Source organism: Myxocyprinus asiaticus, chromosome 35, assembly GCF_019703515.2.
Source record: "Myxocyprinus asiaticus isolate MX2 ecotype Aquarium Trade chromosome 35, UBuf_Myxa_2, whole genome shotgun sequence".
Taxonomy (NCBI): domain Eukaryota; kingdom Metazoa; phylum Chordata; class Actinopteri; order Cypriniformes; family Catostomidae; genus Myxocyprinus; species Myxocyprinus asiaticus.
In genome coordinates this window covers 16,114,957-16,141,592 of record NC_059378.1, presented here as the reverse complement: position 1 = coordinate 16,141,592, position 26,636 = coordinate 16,114,957, and the positions used below count along the sequence as shown (strand labels likewise).

Genomic DNA, 26,636 nt, shown 5'->3' with positions numbered 1-26,636 from the left:
GGCAATTCTGCTCACCCTGCGGAGGTTTCAGCCATTGATCCAGGGCAAGCGTGTGTTAGTTCGGACAGACAACACGGCAACGGTAGCATATGTCAACCGTCAAGGCGGTCTGCGCTCCCATTGTATGTCACAACTCGCCCGCCGTCTCCTCCTCTGGAGTCAGCAGCACCTCAAGTTGCTGCGAGCCACTCACATCCCAGGCGACCTCAACGCTGCAGCGGACGCGCTGTCACAGCATGTTTCCCTCAGGGGAGAGTGGAGACTCCACCCTCAAGTCCCCAAAGAGCCGTGCGACACTCATAACAGCATTGGGGGAGGTTACGTGTCAGCCTGGTGCGCTGGCTATGAGGCACACAGTGGTCTGCCCATCACACACCGCCAGTTCATGTAACACAGTTCAGCCAGTTACGGCGTTTCGTATAAGGGACCCCTAGTGTCACTACATCGACACAACGTTGAGTGAGTGACAGATAGGGAACGTCCCGGTTACTTGCGTAACCTCCGTTCCTTGATGGAGGGAACGAGATGTTGTGTCCCTCCTGCCACAACGCTGAACTACCTGCTGAAATGGCCGGGACCTTGTCTCGGCTCCTCAGCACAAAACCTGAATGAGTGGTTGCATACCAGCTCCTTTTATACCCGTATGTCCGGGGGAGTGGTATGCAAATACCACTCGCCAATTTTCATTGGCCTTTTATCAAAGACCAGAGGTGTCTCGGGCTCCCAAGAGTGACCCCTAGTGTCACTACATCGACACAACATCTTGTTCCCTCCATCAGGGAGGGAACATTTTTTAAGTATACACTAGGTCATATTATACATTTATTTCAGGGCCATATGGGATGGGGATCCACTGAAATAGGTGCCGGATTCAGTTCCTGTTGGTTTCAGAACACATTAAGACCTGTGTTTACCTATTTCAGGCCCTTGACCTAGGGTTGTCTAAATGTTAAACTCAGTTCTGCAAAACCCACAAAATTAGCATTTGCTGCCACCAAGGTCAGGTGGGTAAGGAGTAGGGGTGCTGCAGGACTCCAAATAAAAAGTAAATGAACAGCAGAATTAGGTTACCATCTAGAAATGACCATCATTTAGTGGTTTGCACTTGTTGCTTTGAGCAAGACGCAGGTTCTAATCTGGCCTGGGTTGTGTTCCCCACTCTTTTCCCTTTATAATTTCCTGTACCTTCCCTATTTTCTGCTGAATTATTTTCTTTTGTATCCTACAGCTAACATGCTGTGGCCCACTGAAAATCTGAACAACAGATTCGAATCACAATTTTAAATCCAATTATGTGTGCAGAAAACCCGGGCCATTTACTTTCAGTACTTTGATTTAATAATCTCCAGCAATTTCCACAGAGACTGAATGACCACTGATACTGTACTCATTCACACAAGTAGAATGTCACTTCCACACTTTTAAACCCATGGAAAGACCAGATGTGAGCTCAGCGAGAAAAACTTAGGACCTCTCCATCGATTTGGCCTCTGAGTATGTCTTTCTGCTAAAATTTCATAGCCATAGCCTACAGTTCACCAGCAAACCTAAGCCAAATACAATGGGAAACATGTTTTTTGTGGTGGTCTTCAAGTTGGTAGATCAGGTAGACTTAATGTTTAAACTAGACAAGAAGCCTGGCGGGGACAACAGTATCCTTTTTATCCGAAGTAACTTTAAGTGCAATAAAGGTATACATTTGACCAATATTTGTGTACCCTGGGAATTAGTACCCATGCTCTACCAGCCAAGCTACAGGAACACCAAACTATTGCGTCCTATTTTCAACATATGCTGGTCTTTTCAGCAGTGTTTACTCCCTCAGACCCTATTTTTTCCCCTTCAGTAAAAAAAACAGATCTACTTTCAGTAATTTTGTTGTAAAAGACCTTAGGCTAATCCCACAAACTGGCAGTAAGTGTCAGAGAGTGGTAACAGTCACCCCTCACACAGAAAGCTCCTCACTTCTCCCTCACCTGCCTGTCTAATCTCTGCCGCCATTTTGTGTTTACACTGTGCCGCCTCTGTTTGCCCATTGAAGTGCTATTAGTCTCATGAAAGCCCTAACCACCCCTTTGCATTATTTGATCCATAATGCATTCACTGTTCACACACACAATGGGGTTTAATGTGGCCCTTGGTGCTAATGTGGTAAAAAACAGGAAATTAAAGAAGAATCTGTGGGAGAGACCTGTACTGAGGCAAAGAGAGTGAGGGGTTGAAAGAGTATTGGGAAAGGAGAGAGGAAAGGAGGGTAGTCAGAGGATCAGATACATTGCTGAGCTGCGGCTGTGTGTTTTCGGCCAGGTCCCTAGGGTATCGCACACAGGGCTATGGTTTTCAGAACATCAATCACCCACGCACACACACATAAGTCCTCATACACATACACTTACGTGGACACACTACTCCTCCTTCCTTGATCCACATTAACATGCATTCTGAGCTTGTGGAAGCATCAACATGCAACGGTCGTTGTTCCTCTTAATATCAGAGTCAATTTTCCATGTTTCCTCCAATTTTGTTTGGCCAATTAAGACATAATCATAACATTTAATAAGAACTTTTTTCTCACTAGCGCTACAATCAATAACACACTGCTTATTCCCAAGAAAACACTTGACATTAAGACGAAAATGTATTTGTAACATTGTTTGTGAGTCTGTACAATAGGTTTTTATCAAGGGATGTTCAATGTCAAATTTATTTATAAAGCACAATTAAAATCAGCAATATTTGACCAATGTGCTGTACAACCACATATACAAAAGGAATACACTGAGGATTTGACAATAAGAATTTACATACAAAACCACACAATACAACTCTAAGGTTGATTATAAGCCATTAAAAAGAGATACGTTTTTAACTTTGATTTAAATTAATGTACTGTGGGAGCAGATCTGATGAACACAGGTAGGCTGTTACAAAGCTTTGGGGCAGCTACTGCAAAACCATGGTCACCCCTCAGCTTAAATCTAGACCTGGGAACAGTCATAGGAGGTGCTACAACAGTTCTGCATTTTATTCACTTTCACACAAATCACAGTACACGGGCTGATTATGACTTTAAAAACACGTATTTTTCACTCTATTATTCACACACTGCTATGTTATTATATCGAAACACTTTTACTCTAACACATCATTTCAAAAACAATATATTTTTAATGCTTGTATTATAGACCCAGCTACATTTACACACTTATTCCAATGTGATTAGCTTGCACGGTAGCTCATCTGATAGAGTGTCAGACTTTGAACTTGCAGGACTGAGGCTCAAACCCAGCCAAGCATGTAAGCAAATCGCAATCCAAAAGTGTCATAGAAGCAACAAGAAATTATGTGGTTACTTCAGAAAATGTGCTTTTGATGTCAAATTTGCTTTTAGAACACTATCGGTTTGGTTTAGGTGTTGGTTTAGGTTAAGGATGTTTGTTTTATTTACCTCTCTTTTGCTTTTAGCACACTATCGGTTAGGTTTAGGTTAGGGAGGTACGCTTAACTCATTAAAATAAAATATTTTATCTAACATTCACCTTGGACATTTCACTGGGAAACTGTAGCAAAATGTGTTCCCCCCCGGTCATGTAATTTTCATGAGATCAGGCTGATTTGTAAACACCCCTTGAGAGATAAAACATTTAACTGAGAACAATATGGTCTACAATAACGTCAACTATGGTTAATTTTACTCCAGATTTTACCTTTTTTAATGAGGTGTGTCCTTCTATGCCCCTGCAATCATCCTCCATCCCTGCAAGCAGAGTTTTGTGTAATTAGAGGCTGAAACTACTAAAAAGTTACTCAAGAATTAAGCCAATTATATCATTCTCATGAAGATGAATAGAGATGTGGGAATGGCCAAGTGGACCCACCGTGGAGATGGTTTAAGCATAGGAACAATTGATTTATAATGGTAATTAGAGCCCCAAACATTTTACCACGTTGACTGTTGTTTTATTGATCTGTAGCCTATGTGTTCCTGCAAGCACTGCAGCTGGGAGTTTGGGGATTTTCTGGATCTGGTCACAGTGGCTGAAGGTGTGCCAAGTGACTTCTATGAAAAGATTCTGAATGTTTGAAATTGTAAAGTTTTCCTGGCGTAAAATATTAATGTTTAATAATTCATCTTCAGAGTTTCCATTTTCATGTTAGAACAAAATGTTTAGAGCACCTATCATCAAATTAAATTTGATGTCTTATTGCAATTATTTTAGAGATAAGATTACTGTTTGATTAAATTTAAATATGAAATGTGTAATTGCTGCATCACAAAACTTGCAATACTAACACGCTCCTCCAGATAGTTCTGCCCCGAACTCACCCTGTCATGTCACATCATTCTTATGTATTCCCCATGAACTTTTTTTTTAAAAGACTCTTAGTTTGAAGTTTTGTATATTCCTCTTATGTCTGTCTTCCTGATCATTGTCCTAATTGTATCACATGTGTTCCTCGTTGTCTTGTTAGCCTGTGTGTGTGTGTGTGTGTGTGTCCTCTTGTTCCTTTGTCGGTTTTTGTTTGTATGTAGAGATTTGCATGTGTGTTTGTGTCTTCTTGTTCCTTTGTCGGTTTTTGTCTGAATGTAGAGATTTGTAAGACAACATACTGTTGTGGAGTTTGTTTACCTTCTTTGTTGAGTTCGCCTCATCAATACACAAACCCTGACACACACACATCACCTTTAAAGGATAAGTTCACCCAAAAATGAAAATTGTCATAATCTCTTTTAACTCTTTTAATTTTACCTCATGTTGTTCCAAACCTGTATGACTTTTTTCTTATGTGAAGCACAAAAGGAAATGTAAATACGTTTTGGGGTCTATCAATGCCTTCGGAAGACTTGTAATATGACCCACGAGCCACATTTTCCTATGCTTTAAATGAAGCACTATCCACTGCCATTGTATGGAAAGTTGACCCTCAATATGCATTAAAACATCTTCTTAAGTGTGCCACATAAGAAATACAGTCATACAGGTTTAGAACAACAAGAGGGTGAGTAAATTATTACAGCATTTTGGGTGAACTATGCCTTAAAATAATCTTTTATAAGAATAGCTATGCAATCATGAACAGTTTGTGGACAAAGCCATTCTGCACACAGTTACACAGAAGATAGCAAATGCATGTACTAGAAATGTAAATGTACTTACTGTATCTGTAAACTTTGATCAAATTATCCATTGTTTGATTAATTTATTGGTTGGTGGATTGATTGAATCATTCATTGATTGGTTTGCAAAAAGCTTGGTATTTCTCACCATAGTTTCTTGTTTTTACTTAAAAAGATAATAAAACAGTCTGGAAGGCTCTTACACTGTTGCTTTGTTGTGTTTTAACAGTGGCCTTGCTCTCATGTTCAGTGTATTAGATTTAATTTACAGCCCACTGTTGTTCAACAGCTGTGTAATGATGGCATTACGTGGAAGAAGGTCAACATAAAACTGTTAACTGTCAACTGCCAAGAGAGTCTTTGAGGAGTCTCACATTTTACAGATCACATACAGGCTTTGGCTTCTCACCTCACATCTATTCTTTCTCTTTAAGAGAAAGTATTTTGCTCAGTCTATTTCAACATCTAATCTTTTCTCTTCCCTTTAAATGTCTTACTCCTCTGCACTCTTGTTTGTTCTTGTATCAGTTTCTTTATGTGAGTTTATCTCCAAATTTTTCTAACCGTTTGTGTTTTGTTTTTGTTTTTTTTCTCTCAAGAAGATTATTTTATTTTATATTCTAAGGGAATAATAGTTGTAGTCTGGCTGTTAGTGAACAATTTTTATTTATTTAGTTAATTTATGTTTATCCCTTTTTCTCTTTTTGTGTCAATTTTCTCATTCATCTTCATTTCCTTTACATTTTATACATTCTTAAAAGGCAGAGGTAAGCCTACACAGCTTACACGTAGCAGAGTTCTGTATAAATCAGAATGTGTCTTTGGACAAAAGCACCACCAAAAAGATCACAAAATAACCACAGTACTCAGTGTAACTGAAGTGAATGAGCAACAACAAAAACTTTGAGACATTTCACTTTACTTGCACTTTACCTGTGTACTATTTGTTTTTGTTGGCCTCCAGTGTAGTAAGTGTTGGGAAATGTAGGAGTGGGCAATGCAATGGCTTTAGATTTTATGCCTTTGTTCTTGAATAGTACTACCTACTCGCAGTCGCAGTTCATAATGTCACTGGTGTCCAATGACTTTTACCATGACTTGCTAACTTTCCTGAATCCCCGGTAAGCATTGGCTAAGGGTCAATCGAGTGGATGGAGCAGTTTACAATCTGCTCTATCTGCTCGAGTATATCATTCTTATAGCCCTGATGCATATTCTGCTGGAATTCCGCGGTGCTATGCATCCCTTTTTTTGGGGCTCCAAGGTGGGTGGGGAATAAGTATGATGAAACATAAAACTTAAAATATGGCTTCAAAACACACTTCCAAAAAACGATTTTTAGACTTAGAAACAGACTGTATTTCAGAGAGTAAATGTTTACTCATGCCAAATAGTGAAGAGTGGACAAGGTTTATAATCCTCGAAGCAGCATCACCAGATTTGCCAATCACTAAACTTTATCCATTTGCTATTCACAAGGGTATCACAGGAATAGCAGGAACAGTGAAAGAAGTGAAAAAGTTACGATCTGGACAAATTCTAGTGGAATGCTTTAAAAAGGCAAATGCAGAGAATTTACTACGAGCCACACTACTCGCTGGAGTTCAAATAAAGGCATCACCTCATCCAAAATTAAACTACAGCAAAGGAGTGATCCGCATTAAAGAATTGGATGATGTAGATGAAGATGAAATTACCTGTGAGCTCAAACCCCAAGGAGTAGTAAAAGTGAAAAGAATAATATTCAAAAGAGAGGACCGAGTTATCAAAACTGGTACATACATCCTCATTTTTAATAAGCCTCTTCCCCCAGAAAGAATTCAAATTGGATATCTGAGTGTCACAGTGGATTTATTCATGCCCAATCCCTTACGATGTTTTAATTGTAAAAAATATGGACATGGGTCAAACAGTTGCAAAAATAAAAGCATCTGTTGCAAGTGTGGTGAAGAAGACCACAACATGGAGAGCTGTCAAAAATCACCAAAATGCTGTAATTGTTCAGGAGACCATTCGGCTGCATCAAAAGAATGCCCTACATGGATCACGGAGAAGGAAATACAGAAAATCAGATGCACAAAGAAGATAAGCTATCCCAAGGCAAGGAAAATGGTAGACACTATCCCTTCTTTTACACTGAGTAAAACATATGCTTCTGTTGTCAAGTAATCTGTGAAGACCACGGAATGCCAGACAGACTTCACCTGGATGCACAAAGATAAACCTCAAAATGTAAACGGCAATAAATCTCTCCCAAGGACCAAGAATACAGGAACCCAAAGTGAATCTACCTCAATCAATACTCAGTGTAATCAGAACTCAATAGAAAATCAAACTACAAATAGAAATACAAGAAGATCAAGTTGTTCGCAAGCAAAAGATGAAATAGCAAAGACAAAACAAACCAAAGATGTCAAAATGAAAGAAAGGGATAGTCGGAGTAGAAGTCCATCCCCAAAAGGAAAAATCAGGGGAAATATTCCTATTTTTCCTATATGAGAATGGAAAATATTTTTATCCAATGGAACTGTCGTGGACTCAGAGTTTTTGCAGAGTTGCAACGCCTAGTTACAATTCTTAACCCCCTTGGTTTTTGTCTTCAGGAGACAAAACTACCACCAGATTTTATCTTCTCTTTTAAAAAATTTACAATTTTAAATACTTTTGGTCCTACTAATAGACAGACTTCTGGCGGTACAGCCATTTTAATCAGAAACAATGTGATTCATAGTCGCATCAATGTGAACAGTAATTTACAGGTAACAGCAGTGCATTTAGAACCATTACAATATGTTCCATATACATTCCCCCTAATCTTACTGTAACACACCTGGACCTGGATGGCCTAGTAGCCCAACTCCCTTCTCCATATATACTCATGGGAGACTTTAATAGTCACAACACTCTATGGGGAAATACCCATTGTGACACCAAGAGGAAGAGGATATAAGAATTCCTAGATAATCACGCCTTATGTCTTCTAAATGATGGATCCAGCACTTACCTACACCAAGGGCACGGAACACACTCGGCAATTGACCTAACAATTTGTGAACCCGAATTATTTTTGGACCTTTCATGGAAAGTATGGCAGGACCTACACTATATTGCCAAAAGTATTCGCTCACCCATCCAAATAATTGAATTCAGGTGTTCCAATAACTTCCATGGCCACAGGTGTATAAAATGAAGCACCTAGGCATGCAGACTGCTTCTACAAACATTTGTGAAAGAATGGGCCGCTCTCAGGAGCTCAGTGAATTCCAGCGTGGTACTGTGATAGGATGCCACCTGTGCAACAAGTCCAGTCGTGAAATTTCCTCGCTACTAAATATTCCACAGTCAACTGTCAGTGGTATTATAACAAAGTGGAAGCGATTGGAAATGACAGCAACTCAGCCACGAAGTGGTAGGCCACGTGAAATGACAGAGGATGCTGAGGCGCATAGTGCGCAGAGGTCGCCAACTTTCTGCAGAGTCAATCGCTACAGACCTCCAAAGTTCATGTGGCCTTCAGATTAGCTCAAAAACAGTGCATAGAGAGCTTCATGGAATGGGTTTCCATGGCCGAGCAGCTGCATCCAAGCCATACATCACCAAGTGCAATGCAAAGCGTCGGATGCAGTGGTGTAAAGCACGCCGCCACTGGACTCTAGAGCAGTGGAGACGCATTCTCTGGAGTGACGAATCACGCTTCTCCATCTGGCAATCTGATGGACGAGTCTGGGTTTGGCGGTTGCCAGGAGAACGGTACTTGTCTGACTGCATTGTGCCAACTGTGAAGTTTGGTGGAGGGAGGATTATGGTGTGGGGTTGTTTTTCAGGAGCTGGGCTTGGCCCCTTAGTTCCAGTGAAAGGAACTCTGAATGCTTCAGCATACCAAGAGATTTTGGACAATTCCATGCTCCCAACTTTGTGGGAACAGTATGGCCCCTTCCTGTTCCAACATGACTGCGCACCAGTGCACAAAGCAAGGTCCATAAAGACATGGATGAGCGAGTTTGGTGTGGAAGAACTTGACTGGCCTGCACAGAGTCCTGACCTCAACCCGATAGAGCACCTTTGGGATGAATTAGAGCGAAGACTGCGAGCCAGGCCTTCTCGTCCAACATCAGTGTCTGACCTCACAAATGCGCTTCTGGAAGAATGGTCAAAAATTCCCATAAACACACTCCTAAACCTTGTGGAAAGCCTTCCCAGAAGAGTTGAAGCTGTTATAGCTGCAAAGGGTGGGCCGACATCATATTAAACCCTATGGATTAAGAATGGGATGTCACTTAAGTTCATACGCGTCTAAAGGCAGGTGAGCGAATACTTTTGGCAATATAGTGTATGTGGTAGTGACCACTTTCCATTAATACTAACCCTAAAAGGAAAAGAAGAAGCTCTAAAAATCATTTTCAAACGCTTTGCTATGAAAGGTTTAATGAAGTCTCTGAAGATGATCCAGATGCTGTTAAACAGTTCACCAGCACACTCATCTCCATAGCAAATGAGACCATTCCAAAAACATCATTAAATGCAAAATGCAAACGGATGCCATGGTTTGATGATAAATGCAAGACAGCTATAAAAGAACGGAAGAAAGCGGAAAGATTATTCTTCAGAAGGCCAACAAATGAAAATCTTGTTAAGGTTCAAATAAGTAGGGCACAAGCTCGAAGAATAATAAATGAAGCTAAAAGGAAAAGTTGGAGACAATTTGTATCTGGTCTGACATCAAGTACCTCAACAAGAAAGGTCTGGAATCTGATTCAAAGTATGATGGGCAGGAATGATGGAGCTCAAATTGAGCACATCAATTATCAAGACTCTATTCTAACTTCAAAACAAGAGATTGCAAATACCCTAGCAGTACATTTTTAAAAGAACTCTTCCATTGAGAATTGCCTTGATCCCTTCCAAGTTTTTCGAGCACAGGATGAAAAGAAAGGTATCAATTTTTCATCTAATAATAAGGAACCCTATAATCAACTGTTCACAATGGAAGAATTGACATGAGCTATAAACAGAGCACATGATACGGCAGTTGGACCAGATGATGTACACTATCAGTTTTTACAAAATTTGCCTCACATTATCCTGTCTCTACTTTTAAAACTTTATAACTCTATTTGGATATCAGGGAATATTCCACTCTCTTAGAAAGAAGTGATTATCATTCCCATCCCAAAAACAGGGAAAGATCATAATGACCCCAACAATTACCGCCCAATAGCCCTGACAAGTTGCTTATGCAAATCCATGGAGGGAATGGATAATGAATGTCTAGTGTGGATCCTGGAATCACAACATCTCATAAGTAAAGTTCAGTGTGGCTTTAGAAAAGGGAGAAGTACTGTAGATCACCTCATCAGCCTTGAAAGCTACGTACAAGATGCTTTCATCAGAAAAGAACATGCAGTGGCTGTCTTTTTTGACTTGGAGAAAGCGTATGACACCACTTGGAAGTTTGTTATTTTAAAGGATTTATATAAACTTGGTTTTAGAGGACACTTACACATTTTTATTGCTAATTTTCTATCAGACAGACATTTTAAAGTCAGAGTAGGTAATACCCTATCTGACCCTCATAAGCAAGAGCTAGGAGTACCACAAGGAAGCATTTTATCAGTTACCCTTTTTAGTATCAAAATCAACGGCATTGCAAAAGCCGTCGGGTATCCATTGCAGTCTTTATGTTGAGGACATCGGTATTTGCTACAGAAGTAAATCCATGAAAAACACTGAACAGAAAATCCAGCTGACAATTAACAGAATGCAGTCCTGGTCAGTATCAAATGGTTTTAAGTTTTCAAAGACTAAAACTGTTTGTGTACATTTTTGCCAGCTATGCTCTCGTCATCGTGACCCAGAGATATTCATGGATGGTGAACACATCAGAGTTGTTAAGGAAACCAAATTCCTTGGAGTAACTCTTGACAGTAAACTGAATTTTATCCCTCACATAAAGATTTTAAAAGATAAATGTCTTAAAGCCTTGAACATTTGAAAGTTTTTAGCTAAAACAAAATGAGGTGCAGAAAGTTCAGTTCTTTTAAATCTCTACAGAGCACTAATTCGATCATGCCTGGATTATGGAAGTATAGTGTATGGATCAGCCAGGAAATCATATATCCGACTCTTGGACACAGTACATCATCAAGGCATACGTCTGGCTTTAGGGGCCTTTAGGACATTGCCAATTCAAAGTTTGCATGTAGAAGCAAATGAACTTTCTCTGGAGAACAGATGCCTCAAACTAGCCCTACAGTATACAATAAAGCTGAAGACCAACAAAGAAAACCCAGCCTACCATCCTGTTTTCTCAACCCCTTTGTCAAGCCTATACGAACAATATCCAAGACATATCCGTCCTTTTGGACTACGGATCAAACCACATTTACTAAATCTCAAAATAGATCTGAGCATACTGGACCAGACACACTTCAGTACAATTCCCCCCTGGAACTTTAAAAAACAAAAAATAATCTTAGACTTAACAAGAAACAAAAAATCTGAAACCCACTCAAATTACTTTCAACAACAACTCCTTTTCATTAGAGAAATATTTCCATCACATATCCCTATATATACAGATGGATCAAAATCTGAGGATCATGTATCATCTGCATTTGTGATCAACCATCAAAAAAAGGGGAATATCTATCCCCAATCACAGCTAAATTTTTACAGCAGAGGCAAACCCTATCGTCTTAGCACTGGACTTCATAAAGACTATGCAGCAGAGAAACTTTCTGATAATTTCAGATTCAAAATAATGTCTTCAGGCAATGTCATCTTTAAAAAAACGATCACCCAATGCTTGAAAAGATTCTATGCAAGCTGCTGGATTTGGAGGCCCAAAATTTCAATATCTGCTTCTGCTGGGTACCTGAACACTGTGGAATCCCAGGAAATGAGGAAGCAACACTGCTGCAAAAGAGGACTTATCAGCGGATTTCAAAAAGTGTCCAATACCTCCCACTGACCTAAAACCCATAATAAATTAATATATTAAAAACAAATGGCAAACTGAGTGGGATCAATGCACCATGAACAAACTCCATGAAATCAGCCCTATTGTTGGCAAAAGAAGTTCCTCTCTGTTTTCAAATCGCTGGGACCAGATCGTCTACACCCGCTGTCGAATAGGTCACTCCAGGATGACACACAAGTTTTTAATATTGGGAGAAGATTCACCAACATGTACCTTCTGCCAGAATCCATTATCCCTGAAACACATTTTATTAGGCTGTACTGGTCTTAACCCCATGAGAAACCTTTTTTATTCAGTCAGCACTATGGAAGAAATTTTAAACCAAATGCAATTTTAGAGTTTTTAGGAAAAATAGATTTTAAAAACTTTTTATAGAATTCCTTACACATTTCTCACCATGGAAATAGCCATAGAAGCTGGCACGGCATTAAAAACAAACAAACAACAAACACAGATATAGCCTACACATATTTAAAGTCTTCCTCTTATGTGAAAATGGACCAACATTTTTGATGAAATATCTTACTTACAAAATTATTGTCTAATAAAACACACTCATCATAAAAAAGATGTCGGATTGTGGTACCGTTCATATTACACAACTGTCTGTCTTGTCATGGAAGTCGTAGGGTTTTCAAATTACACGAGGAATCGGCGACAGGGGTGAACACATTACAAAACATTTCACTATTGACGAATCCCCAACGACTCTGCCTGGACTCCAAATTACTTTGCACAACAGAGTACACTCAAGAAGTGATACGAGATACAAATGCATGATCATATATTATGCATTTCGGAATATGATGTGTATGTTTTTAATCGCCTAAAGGCATCATATATTTTATTGGTTACAATATGAAAAAGTACCTCCTACTGAAAAATCTACCTATTTGCTTACCTGGCTGTCCAAGAGAATTGGCCATTTCTCTCCAATGCTTCTCTTTCTCCACCCGGTTGTGGTACAGTTCAGAGGAAACATCAAATAGGCCAATGTTCCACAAAATTTTCCTCCATTTCTTCGGTCCAATAAGAATTTCTTGATACCACAGCCGTGCTAGTTGATGTTCTGTTGCAGGTACATCAGGACTCCTCCCACTGAAACTTCCCTTGCCCCGTTTCTTGCTCTCTCATTGGCTGTAGATCAACGCTGCAGTTGTATTCAGTCAAAACACATTTCACATTGCGTGATTTGGAATCGCAGACAGGTCCAGATATTTAACATGATAGATATCTCGCTGATATCGGCGACGCACCAGCACTTCTCTCAGATCATGTCTTTGATAATTCATACATTGCGTTTGTCACTCACGGGAGCAAGCTCTGATTTGCCTATGATTTCGGGCTTTTGTCGGCGATCTCCACAAAACTGTCGGCCTAAAATTGTGTAGTGTAAATTCGGCATAATACTACTTACTTCTGGTTAGCAATAGCAAGGAATGAGGCCTTCGATGCCATGCCCTAACTTCCTGTTTCAATAGGAAAAATGTCAACACTGAAAAGAAAACTGTATTCATCAAGTGATTTCATAATGTCTTTAAGAGTCATTATGTGAATATATTTGTGAATGACTTTGTAGATGCTGTATAAGCATATTTAAGGTATTGTCATTTTATGTTTTCCATCTGCTTTATGAAACACATAAAACATATTTTTGTATCTTTCCAACCAATCTCATTAGAGTCGCACAAAATTGTACGAGTTGGGTAAATCTATTCTAGACGTTCAAATATCCGGATGTGTAATGCGGAAGTAAGTGAAGATTTCGCGGGTCAAACATAGTATACATGCTTATTAATTTTATGCCCTAACCCAAACACCATATATAAACCTAACCATATAGTAAAGTCTGTAAGGATGATTTGAAGTGTAAAGAGTATGTTTTGTATGATGGAAGAAAGTAATTGACATGTTTTAGAAGGAGATGAGGGAGAGTCACCGGATAGGCTGTTGCAAAAGTCGTACGAATTCGTAGGACCCAGTTCATACAATTTCATAAGCTATAGCAAAGTCGTAGCCAACTCATGAAAATGTTTAGCTCGTTTAGTTAGCCAAGTCGTACCCAATTCGTACTAATCTGTACGATTCCTCCGTGAGAGTGTGTTGATCTTTTTCTTTCTTTTCTGTTTTATCTCCATTCTAGATGTACTGAATGTCCCTAGCCATGCAAAATACATTCATATCAGACAGCATCAAAAACAGCACCATTTTTTTTTTCCATGGCCTGTGTTGCTGTCAAACAGTACATGTGAAGCAGAAATATGTGTAAGCTTCAGTGATGACTTCGTAATTTATATGCTAGATGCAAATTTCAGCGAATAGATGAGTTGCTCTTGGACATAAAGAGCTAATCAAATTGATCTGAGCTGCGTTTCCTGATAACGATAGATCTTTGCGGTTAAGAGCATTTTCTATGAGCGATTTTACGAATGTTCATTATTTTTTACATGCGTTTCCCAAAACTGCTCTTAAAATGAACGTGCGTTTTAAGTGCTACCTTAAGAGAGACGCTGTCCGGCCAAAGTGGTAAAATACGCTGGCTACCACCCCTGGAGTTCGCTAGTTTGCTAGTTCGAATCCCAGGGCGTGCTGAGTGCCAGCCAGGTCTCGTAAGCAACCAAATTGGCCCGGTTGCTAGGGAGGGTAGAGTCACATAGAGTAACCTCCTCGTGGTCGCTATAATGTGGTTTGTTCTCGGTGGGGCGCATGGTGAATTGAGCGTGGTTGCCGCGGCGGATGGCGTGAAGCCTCCACACACTCTATGTCTCCGTGGCAACGCGCTCAACAAGCCACGTGATAAGATGCGCGGGTTGACTGTCTCAGACGCGGAGGCAACTGGGATTCGTTCTCCGTCACCCGGACTGAGGCGAATCACTATGCGACCACGAGGACTTAGAGCGCACTGGGAATTGGGCATTCCAAATTGGGTGAAAAATCCCCCCCACCAAAAAAAAAAAAAAAAAAAAAAAAAAAAAAGAGAGACGCTGTCCATAAATGTGAAGTGCTGAAATGTGACCGTATAGTGTTGCTCGTCATTGCAACTTCATTATATTTGTGCGTAACTTTAAAAAACATTTGTAATTTACCTCACTGGAAATATTTAAATATAAACTTAATTCACCGCATAATTGCATTTTGTTTTGCAATGGTTTTGTGCAGAACAATATAGGCTTTTTCTCTTACACAATCACTGCTTCGTTAATCAGATTTGCATTTTAATATTTCGTTTTCAAAATTTGCTCTGTGGGTCGAGATTAAAGCTTCCACGATCAGTGAAGACTGGAAATGTGTAGACTGTGTATGGTCCTGCTAATGACAACAAGCATTAATTGAATATAACGAGATTCACTGTGTTATTGCGGAGCGCAAAATAAAGAGACGTGTGGGAGGTGCGCTTTAGGGACATTCACCAATCAAAGGGAGATCTGCTCTTTACTCCCAAAAGTGATAACGTGCGGGCGAGAAGTCAGAGAGGAAGAGGAGACGAGGATGAGGAGCCAATATACTGTACAGACGATTTTCATGCACTGCAGCAAGTTATTGACATTTTTCCTTCTCTCTCTTATTGTAATTTTTACAGTTCTCTGCAACAATCATCCCACCACTTTGTTGTTACCAACTAGTCCACAAATAACTTTTATTTGTTTACTTATTAATTTATCTGTTCATCCAATATTGACTCACCATTTTATGCATTTATTATTATTATTATTATTATTATTATTATTATTATTATTAGCTTTGTTGGTTAAAAATAAATAAAATAAAACATATGTATACTGATATTAAAGTGTAGCTACTGGCGTTTAAATTGTTTTAGGTGTAATTTTGCATTTATCCTGCAGGTGTCTGCATAAGTCTGTGACCTCACGATGTTCTTAGTGGTGTACGATTACTCCAGAGCACTCGTTAATCTACGAGTATTTTCAAGTACTACTTAAGTTACGATGCTTTTGGGAAACGGGCCGCAAAATTAAGATGAATCGTAAGATGGATTCTACAATCTACTTAGGCTTACGATGCTTTTGGGAAACGAGGCCCTAGATATTTTTTTTCCGAACACAGTGAATAAGATCACTATTTTAGAAATGTGGCTAAGAAGGACAGAAGGGTCAGACATTTTTCTATGGAATGAAAACTTCCACAGATAGCTTCTATCTTTTTCTTTGTCTGCTTTAACACACTATAGCCCCTTCGAGTGCCCTGGGGGACAAAAAAAAAAAAAAAAAACCCAAGCATTTTTAAATGGTGTGGGACTCACTATCACCAGTATTATCATCCATAATAGCATTGCCACAGTTCAATAGCCACCCAGGCACCCTCTGTCAAGCACACCAGGAAAACCCAGGTGGCCACCTGCACTCTTAGACAAGATACATCAGCTGTCAATCATCTGCACTCAACCGTATTTAATTAAAGGCCTCAAATGTCACAGAAGAAGGCTAGGGCTTCATCCCTCCCATATGTGCTCAACATTAAGATGTAGAATTGCTTCCACAAAAGCACTATTCAGAGGCATATTTCTAACAATGGGAATTACAGTGCATGCATAAGTTTGACATAAGTAAATTCAGTATGATAGGATAATTGCTTTGAACCTTGGAGAGATAAAACTTCATCTGGCTGCTTTGTTGACAGGCTTTCTTTGTGAAAATGGCAGATTTTTGCTGCTTGACAGCAGTGCAGGGTTCCTATCCTGATGTCTATATTAGTCATCTCAGTAACTGATGGTGCTGAGTTAATGATTTGGTATTGCAAGGGTTTGCAAGCTCCTCTTGTTTCTAGCCAGTGGCTTAGCCAGTGAGCTGGGCTTGTGCAAGAGAGTGACTGATCTTTTCTCCAGACACAAGTGGAAGCATCAATCATCAGGTCATGCTGTTGATAGCACCACACTCCACAAGCATGGCTTGACAATGTGGTCAAGCTGTGCCCAGTAGCTTTTACACAGTGATTAGCTTCAGCACTCTGATCTCTGTTGTGATTGGTCAATGAAAAGACAGTAGAGGTGGATGATAAATCTTGGATATAAATGGGCCCAGAGTACACTGGTTTGACCTTAGTGGCATAGTATTGACGCTATTGAGTAACTGAGTAATGAGCTACGTAATCACACATTACACATTCACTGGCCTGTTTTGTTTCACCTGCACATCTAAAGCCAAGTAATTTGCACTGTGCACATGCTGCACAAATGAATTCATATGATGAATTTCATAGTGAATCCAGAACTTTCCATTTCCAGTAACTAAACCAGATTTAACAGGGCTCACTCTGAAGAGTATCATGCCATAAATTTTTCTTCGGATCATTTAGCATTTTTAAGATCTGTCAATAGATCTGACAAACAAAACCAACCTAACATCTTTTCTTCTTTTCATGATTTGATTTGCTTTGATGGTAGAAATGGATGCCATTAATGTGGATTTGTGGCAAAATTGGTTAGTTTTGTGTTAACGCTGATTAAAGTTTGGACCATGACCGTAATAATTTCTCTGTCAGTCCATGAGAGGAATTAATGTATATTAATATCTAAATTCATATATGAATATACATCATCTCAACTCAACTGATTATTTCTTATCTACTTACACATCCTATGAAGTTTTATTATTATTATTATTATTATTATTATTATTATTATTATTATTATTATTATGGATTGCTCACTTGGAGGTTGTAATACACAATTATAGTCCAGACTAAAATTTTATTAATTTTGTATAGGCACTCCACTTTATTAGGAACACCTGGACAGTTGAAGACTGGAAAAACGTAGCCTGGTCTGATGAATTTCGGTCAGAATTTGGTGCCAGCTGCTTGAATCCATGGACCCAACCTGCCTTGCGTCAATAGTCCAGGCTGGTGGCGGTGGTTGAATGGTGTGAGGAATGTTTTCTTGGCACAATTTGGGCCTGTTAATACAATCAATCATCATTTGAATGCCACAGCCTATTTGAGTTTTGTTGCTGACCCTTCATGGCCACAATTTACCTATTTTCTAGTGGCTACTTCCAGCATGATAATGCACTTTTGCATGTCACAAAGCAAAAGTCATCTCAAACTAGTTTCATGAACATGACAGTGAGTTCACTGTTCTTCAGTTGCCTTACCAGTTACTGGATCTGAATCCAATAGAACACCTCTGGGATGTGGTAGAATGGGAAATTCGTTGCATGAATGTGCAGCTGACAAATCTACAGAAATTACATGATGAAACTGTGTCAACATGGACCAGATTGTCAAAGGAATGTTTCCAACATCTTGTGGAATCCATGCCACCAAGAATTGAGGTAGTTTTGAGAGCAAAGGGAGGCCCTACCCAGTATTGGTATAGTGTTCCTAATAAAGTGCTCAGTGAGTGTTGTTTTTTTATTATTATTATTATTATTATTATAACATTAAAAAAGTTACAAACCATAAAGTGTTAAAAGTTTTGTTGTATTTTACACAGCTGCCTGACACCTAAAGTTTGTTTTGCACCTTTAGTGTTTTAATTGGTCATTTATCCATCAATCTATAGGACAACAAACCTTTATGCTGTTTCTGTGATGTTTTATGTTTTTATGTAAATCCATATGGTGTAAAAATGGGGGAAATGCTAAGTGCGATTAGCATACCTACTCACTTAACAATTGTTTAGTACTATTATATATAGCATGTTATACAACAGTTAGTTCTGGTCCTCGAATCTGATTGGACAAGAGGTGTTCCAAGAGTGCTGATAGCTCACTCCACCAGTACTGGGACACTCATACTGTATCACTCCGCTTGTGTTGGTGGCGTTCCAAACTAACATGTAAGAGCAGTGTAGATTTGTGAATTTTCATTCATCTCTGTGACATGAAAGATTTAAACCAGTAGGTGGCCACAAAAGACCGTCTTTTGTCTGCTATGAGTGAATTGAGCTCACATTGACAAACTGTGTGTTGTCAGTACATGTACAAGTTTCTTTTAATTAATCCGTAATTGTCTCTCACTCCATGATTGCTCGTATTACTACTACACTATAGCTGAGAAATAGAGTTAAACATACAGCTTCAGCATTACTGCCGAACACAGCTGAGAGTTGCCACAGATGGAGTAATCAAACACACTCAGAGCATCTACCTAATACCCGCCGAGTTGGGAGAAGATGTAAACTTTCAACATTGCGGAGGATAGTCTGGTTTCTATGTCGGTGCAAAATAAAAGAGTTCCGCAAGAAAACAACAAAATGCTTGAACGTGACTGAAATAATCACAGGATGATTGATATAGCACCTATGGCAGCATCACTTCATGATCAGCGTGGATTACTGCCACATTACAGCTGAGGAATAGAGTTAAAATAACAGCTGCAGCAGAACAGTTCTTCACTGTAAGACAGTCCTTAGTTTTTCCCTACTTATTAATATACTTGTCCATTAAACAGTTGTATAAAAGCAATATCACACTCGGAATCATGCTGTATTGTCTATCAATCAGCACGGCTGTTATTGGCCAGTGAGGAAAGAGACATTTTCCCCTTTGTGCTCTTTGTATGAGTGTTTTCCATAGACCTTGTTTACAGTAGCGGCAATTTTGATTTTGGACGTGAATGAAAACGAAGCTGTGAGGGATAGACCTACATAGATATATCTGACATTGCATTGATAATTGGTGTTATTTGAGCTGAAGCACTGATTTCAATAAAAGTACTGAGACTAATTGTTTTTTTTTTTTTTTTTTTTTTTTTATTATTATTCTTTAATTTAGCTGATTTATTCTATTTTACCAAAATCGTCTGAAGTATTTTACTTTCAACTGACTTTGATTTGTAATATTTTTACAACTTTTATTCCATATATCCTTAATTTTTCACATTCATAATTAATTCATTGAAATACTGAAACCTTATTGGTTAAAGCAATTTGACGGCAACAAACTTTTTTTTTTGTAAAGCTGCTTTGGGAAATATGTATTGTGAAAAGCAAAATACACATAAAGTGCATTGAATTTAACTGTTAGGCTAATTAGTAATGGCTTGCTGATGAAAGCAAATATGAAATAAGTGTTACCAATACCTGTTAATGGTCTAAGTTATTCCATAAAATAAGAAAAGAATGGCACACTGCTATAAATGCTCCCATGTAATTTAGTATAATAAGAAGACAATGTTTCAACCACGTGGGTCTTCGTCAGGCAGTCAAAAAGATCAGGTATTCCATACTCATCCCAATGACAAGATGTCTAGACACATTCTAATTCACCAAAAATTGACATTTCTTTTTAATTTGTTTAAAATAGATTGTTCTAAAATCGGTCACACAGTATTTTGAGGGAATGGTCCCTCCATAAATAATATCCTGGGTTCCTGGGTTAAGTCTTGTGCCAGCTGCAGTGGGGGTGGAAGTTGAAGAAGCATTACCTGAGAGAGGTTAGGAATCATCATCTCCACTCATGCAGAGCATGCTTTTAATTAAATTACCCAGGCACCCATGCACAGCCATGAGGGATTGGACACACTCTGTCAGGTCACAGTAGTTGAATGTTGGGCTGGACCACTTGTTCACTCTCCTGAATTACTGAATGAGTCTGTGCTTGTGAAGCTAGAAGGAAACTCGAAAAAAGTACTTGCTGCTGTAACTGTGATACATTTTGGGATAGGAGTAATATCAATATAATATAATATAAGGCAGTTTTTTTATTTTATTTTTTGTGAACACATTGTCCAAAGTTTGATACACTGTATCAAAGAACTATAGCTATTCTTGAAGTATGTTGACTGAGTTCGTCTAGACAATAATGCTGATTCCCAATACAAGACTGTCTTTATTCTGAGGCTGCTATGATAAATGTCTGGTAGAAGTAGTCGAAATCAACTGGTCTCTTTGTTTTCCTTCTGTAGAAAGCATTTTGCCATTTATCAGGTATCTGATTATTAATCTATTCATTGTTCTCTTGTATGCTCATGCGCATGTTAAATGCAGTACTTTGCAAGAAAGCAGCACAATACAAAGCAGAACAAAATATAATAGGCTTGTTAGGATACCAGAAATTTTAGTAGTAAGATTTGTAAAAGTGTAAAGGAGGTTACAAGCGTGATAGAAAGACATGCACAGAGAGAGCGCAAATTAAATTGCAAGTGTAAAAAAAGTTGCAAGCGTAAGAAAAAGTTTTGCAATATTTTAATGCATTGCATATGTGTTATTCGTGTGTTGTAAATCTGTAATTTCAAATTAATAAATAAATTTGATCTATATTGTTCTGACTACATACACTTTTGGCACTGTTTTTATGATTAAACATGGCCAAAAGCATTGCAAACCTGCAATCAGCGATATGCAAGCAAAGAAAGGGTGTCATGGATTGACTGATCGTGAAAATATTTTCCAGAAATAATCCAATATACATTGTTCCATCTTCTCTTTCGTTGCACTCACTCTATTGGCACAACTTTCTCACTCAAAAGAGTTTTGCAAGTGCGAGGGGCAAGGCCTGCCTGCTGCTTTTAACCAGTCAAATTAGGTTTTCGTTGACCAGTTTACTCTGATATTGGTTTAATAACATGACAGACAGCTTCTTCTTCATATGGCTCAGCGTCGTTCCTCTGGCAGAATGGTATCTTTCCTCTCTTAAATATAAAACTTAAACATTAATTCACATTATTTTATTGTGTGTGCAGAGTTGAGATGACCCCATTTATTAAAATAAATATGAGTCTCAATCTGGTGTTCAAATGTTTATTCTGGATGGATGGATGGATGGATGGATCAATCTATAAAAAAAAAATGACACAATTAGCAGAAAGAGTAAAAACCTTTACGGTTAACTTTTAATGTTCAGAGAGTCTAGTTTTATATGACTTATTTTTACTATTTTGTTTTCTGCTATGAGTTCAATGATACCAGCCAATTCCATCCATCCATCCATCCATCCATCCAGAATAAACATTTGAACACCAGATTAAGATTCATATGTATATCAGTAAATGGTGTTGGCACAACTTTACACAAACAATAAAATAATGTGTTTTAATGTTTATATTTTACATATAAGAGAGAAAAGATACCATTCTAAGCTGAGCCATATGAAGAAAAAGTTGTCTGTCACGTTATTTAACCAACCAGGTCAGATTGAACTGGTCAATGAAAAACTTATTTGATTAGTTACAAGAAACAGGTAGACCCGCCATCCCCCTCGTGCATCCACCAAACTTATCACAGTCCTTCAGTCTGTTCGGACTTGGTGTCCTATGATTTTTTCTAATTTACCGGACTACCAAATTTTCTAGCTCATGATCAATTATGCATCTGTATCAGTATCACATTTGCCTCTGTATCTCTTTGCCTGTACAGCTGACATAAACTTCCAACTGGAAGACTTTTAAATGTTTAAACTTTCATACAAGGTTTTGTCAAGCCAACATTCCTTTTTTTCTTGTTGTTGTTGTTGTGCCAAAAAAAAAAAAAAAAAAAAAAGAGCTATTTTGAAAGACTACTTCTCTCACTTGAAAAAGCATTATTTTAAAAGATTAGTTTATTAGTATGGAAGAGGACATGAGTATGTCCCAGTGTGCATTTGGGTAACGGATATTGTTAATGTCATATGGCAATGATCAAGGTTGTTAACATCTGCAAATTTAACATATAGCAGTGGGTAGAGGGGAAAATGCAGCTAAATTATTTATAGTCTCTGGAGGGTCTTGGCTTCCTTCTACACTTCAATTAATTTTTGTTTTGAAGATTGAGAGAATGGGCTGGCCTGCTGTGCTTTGCTTATAAAATCATTGCTTCAGCATGCTGATGGGTTTGAGAGCTCTCAAAGTTTGAATGTTACAAGATAACAATGTGTTTCTCTTTGTGCCTTCCACGTGCCGTGACGGGTAAGAAATCGCGAAGCTGAGCTGCCAGAGCACCTTAGCAGCGCTTCATTTCTCTCTCTCATGTTTAACCGTCTGTTGCTAATTTACTTTCTCTCCCGGCAATCCTTTTTTTTTTTTTTATAGTGCATCCGTTTGTTGAAGAGACAATTGATTCCCTGCACTGCCATATTCATCAGTTACATTAACTGAAGCTTGTCCAGAATATGAAATATGGAGGCCTTTTCTCCATTTCTGTCTCATGATTTTAGCTGCAGTTTCACATCAATAGACCATGTAAATACCTTTGAGGAAAACAAATGTTAACCTAAAGTCAACAATGTACTAATTACGCTAATGATAATTAGACTTGCACATATTCATCAATGCTTTGTTTAGTGCTGTTTCGTCAGCTTATTGTGATAGGAGGCTTTTCAAAATACCGGACACATTTATTGATGTTTCCTTACTGTTATATCTTTGCCTCACCACAGGGACTTTGATAGCTTGTCTGATCTTGGTGAGGAATCAAAGGTGAGGTATATTGCTCAGCGGTGGGAGGAGCTTGGATTAAAAGATGTCCAGGTGACCAATCACACGGCTCTTCTGAGCTATCCTGTACCTACCCACAGCACAATCGTCGATAAGATCAGTAACCAGTGTTATCTGCCCAGCGGAGCAAGATGCGACCAACCATCCACAACCACAACTGAACCCTTCACCTTTGCAGCCTACTCAGCTGTGGGAAATCTAGAGGTAAGTTATATTGTACTATTTAACTATATCACACAAACAAGAGTGATGTTGTAATGAATATCAGCATTATTGTGACTGTGATATTGCTTATATACAGCTCTACATATAAACCAGAAGTTAATACGAGTAACTTTTAGACACAATATGGCCAGTTTTTTTTTTTTTTTTTTTTTTTTGCTAAACAGAGCCAAAGCAGGATTAACAAACAAAGCCAAAGCAGAATTAACTATTGCATGACACCAAGCAATGCACGGACTGACAGCCGGTCTGGAACGCCACATACAAAGAGAAGCAGAGTGATACAAACAGTAAAATGTTCCTGTGTTGTTATAAGAAATATCAGCACTCTTGGAACGCCACTTGTCCAGCCAAATAATTTAACTAACTGATGTATAATTTATAATACATTATCTGTCACTTTATTGATTGTGCACTGCTCAATAAACCCAGTGTTGTTGGCAGCTGTAGCTAAATTAGTGTTGGAAATTCCATTCAAACATACACTCACACAAATCACTTTCACTGCCCTGAACACTTCCTCCCATCTGAAGGTTAAAATAAATCCATTATGCAAGACTGAACCCATTTCACACACATATGTGATATATTCTCCAGCTATTTTTAGAGGTTATGCTTTCGATCTCTGAAGGGAGAAAGAAATGTCGAAGGAGGATGCATTGCCATTATCCCTTTCAAGACAGACGCACGGTATCTAACAGGGATAAGCTGCGTTAAAAAGTTGCTCTTGGAGTTAGTGGCAGTCGGTCTTTGATGTTGTCCTCTGCAAGGGGGGTCAAAGTCATCCATCAAAATGCTGCACACTCTCAAGGCTCTCATATAAATTAAACAGCATTTGCAATGTCTAGAAATCAGCAGAGAAAACAAATATGACTGGCGTGATGGATGAAATAACCAGGGATCTTATGCCGAATCATTTGTGAATCATTCAACTATGCTGAGCAGCTCAGAGGTCACTAGGCTTTTCACATTATGTTCTCATACCAACTCACAGTTTCACAGCTTGTCTTCAAAATTTCCCACATTTCCCACTGAAATCATATACAGTAGATGTACTCAAGTTAGGTGTTGCGAGGCAATCGTCCGATGGGGAGAGTGTTCTGTGACTGCTATCTTGTCCTTGAATAATGTACAATATGTGAGCAAGGGCAGCTGGTGGACTTTTTGGTGCCCCTCTAGTGTAAGATGGTGCCTCCCTAAGGGGTTGGTGCCCTAAGCAGACTGAGTAATCTGCATATAGGGAGTGGCAGCCCTGCTGACTTTATAAACTCTTGATATATGCCATACATTTGTAGGAACATGTACTGTAATCTTCATGTACTGTAAACTTACCAAAAAGCATAATATGTGCAGATATTGACATCTTCATTAAGTCAACCATGTATAAATAGATAATTGTGAGTCAATGATGCCGAAAATTGTCATTAGTAAAAAAATAAAATAAAGGAAAAAACTGCTTTGTTCTTACTAGTGGTGTGCTGATCAGGAAATTTGAGGCCAATATCATTCACTCATTTTTTTTTCGTTCGATAACGATCAAAAAACAATTTAAGTGCCGTTTGACACACTTTGGCAAGTTATATGCTGCAGTTGTAAGTTTATGCCCCACACAGAAAATTACTTGAAAACTGCATTAATTGTGAATTGCTAACATTAATTTGTGTTGAAAACAGTTATGAATAGTTCTGTTGTGTCACTATCAAAAGTCATTGTGACATACTGGCAACCAAAACAAACCATGAGAGTGTCACACACAGCAGAGATATGTTTAAAAAAAATAAGAGAGATATATCCATTACAAGCTCCAAAACTGCTCCAGTGAGAAATCATTAGTATCTATGATTTGATTAATGTCTTCGGTTTTTGTTGTAAAACAAATCACTAATTATTAAGCAAATGCGTGAAGACGTGGTGCCATTAAGGTTAAACTGTAATAGCTGTTTAGTGGTATTGCAACGAACATTAATCTGATTTAAATTGAGATCCTCAAAGAATAGTGCTAGGATAAGTGACTGATGATGAGATATTTAGAGCACCTGGAGAAAGTGCATGTTTGATTGACACAGGGAGAGAGAGAGAGCGCATGATGAAGGGAGTGAAGCTAAAAGTGCTCATGATCGCTCAAATAGTCTCAATCGCTCCACACACCATCTGATTGTCACGACTCATGTTACATCACGTATACTCAGATTTAGCATGTCTATTTGTTGTTTAATTCGCTTTTATACCTGTTTGTAGGATCTTTATCCTCTCCGTGCTTACTGAGTCAGAATTACCACCATAATGACTCTAGAAAATGGGCAACTTAATATTCATACACATGTCATTCTTACACACTTTTTAAAACAAACTGGCATATTCATCTGAACTGCAGAATGTCTGGAAGCTTAGAATGCTTAGAATTGCCAACAACTCACTCCAGAGGCTACACTGTATGCTTCGAGGGCTAAGCAACCACTCATTTAATAGAGTAGCAGTGTATGTTAATTCCCTGCATGCTGCAAAAATGATCGTCCCTGAATGTAGGCATGATCGGCCGATTGCCGATCACAGATTTAAGTTGAAGACTGGCCGATTTAGATCGATCTATCAATCGATCGGTGCACCCCTAGTTCTTACCAAAGTTCAGAAAACAAGTAAATCCCATGCTGGTTTAGTCCAGCCATTTCTAAGCATTGCTGCTGGAGTTCTCCACAGAATTCATCAGTGTCACTTTGTCCTTAGCATTTTTCCCTGACTCAAATGGCCAAATCATTTAAAGAACAGACAAGAAATGATCATGACAAACTGAAAACTGCAGGTAATTTGATAGCTTGTGGTATTCCAGTGGAAGCTTTACCTCTGGTCATTAATGAGTTTGAGTGGCTCCCAGGGGTAATTTGTTCTGTTGAGTTAAATCCTCTGTGCTTTCTAGCCCTTTCTTTCCACACCATATAAGTGATGATC

The 26,636-nt window shown here is 38.6% G+C and overlaps 1 protein-coding gene across 1 annotated transcript in view; it reads left to right on the top strand.

Annotated features, from left to right (window-relative positions):
* LOC127425860 (inactive N-acetylated-alpha-linked acidic dipeptidase-like protein 2) overlaps positions 1–26,636 on the top strand; it is a 492,025-nt gene that overhangs the window by 200,330 nt on the left and 265,059 nt on the right. The window contains exon 3 of the mRNA XM_051672151.1: positions 23,411–23,676. Coding sequence (XP_051528111.1) covers positions 23,411–23,676 — 266 coding nt within the window. The remainder of the gene's footprint in view (positions 1–23,410; positions 23,677–26,636) is intronic.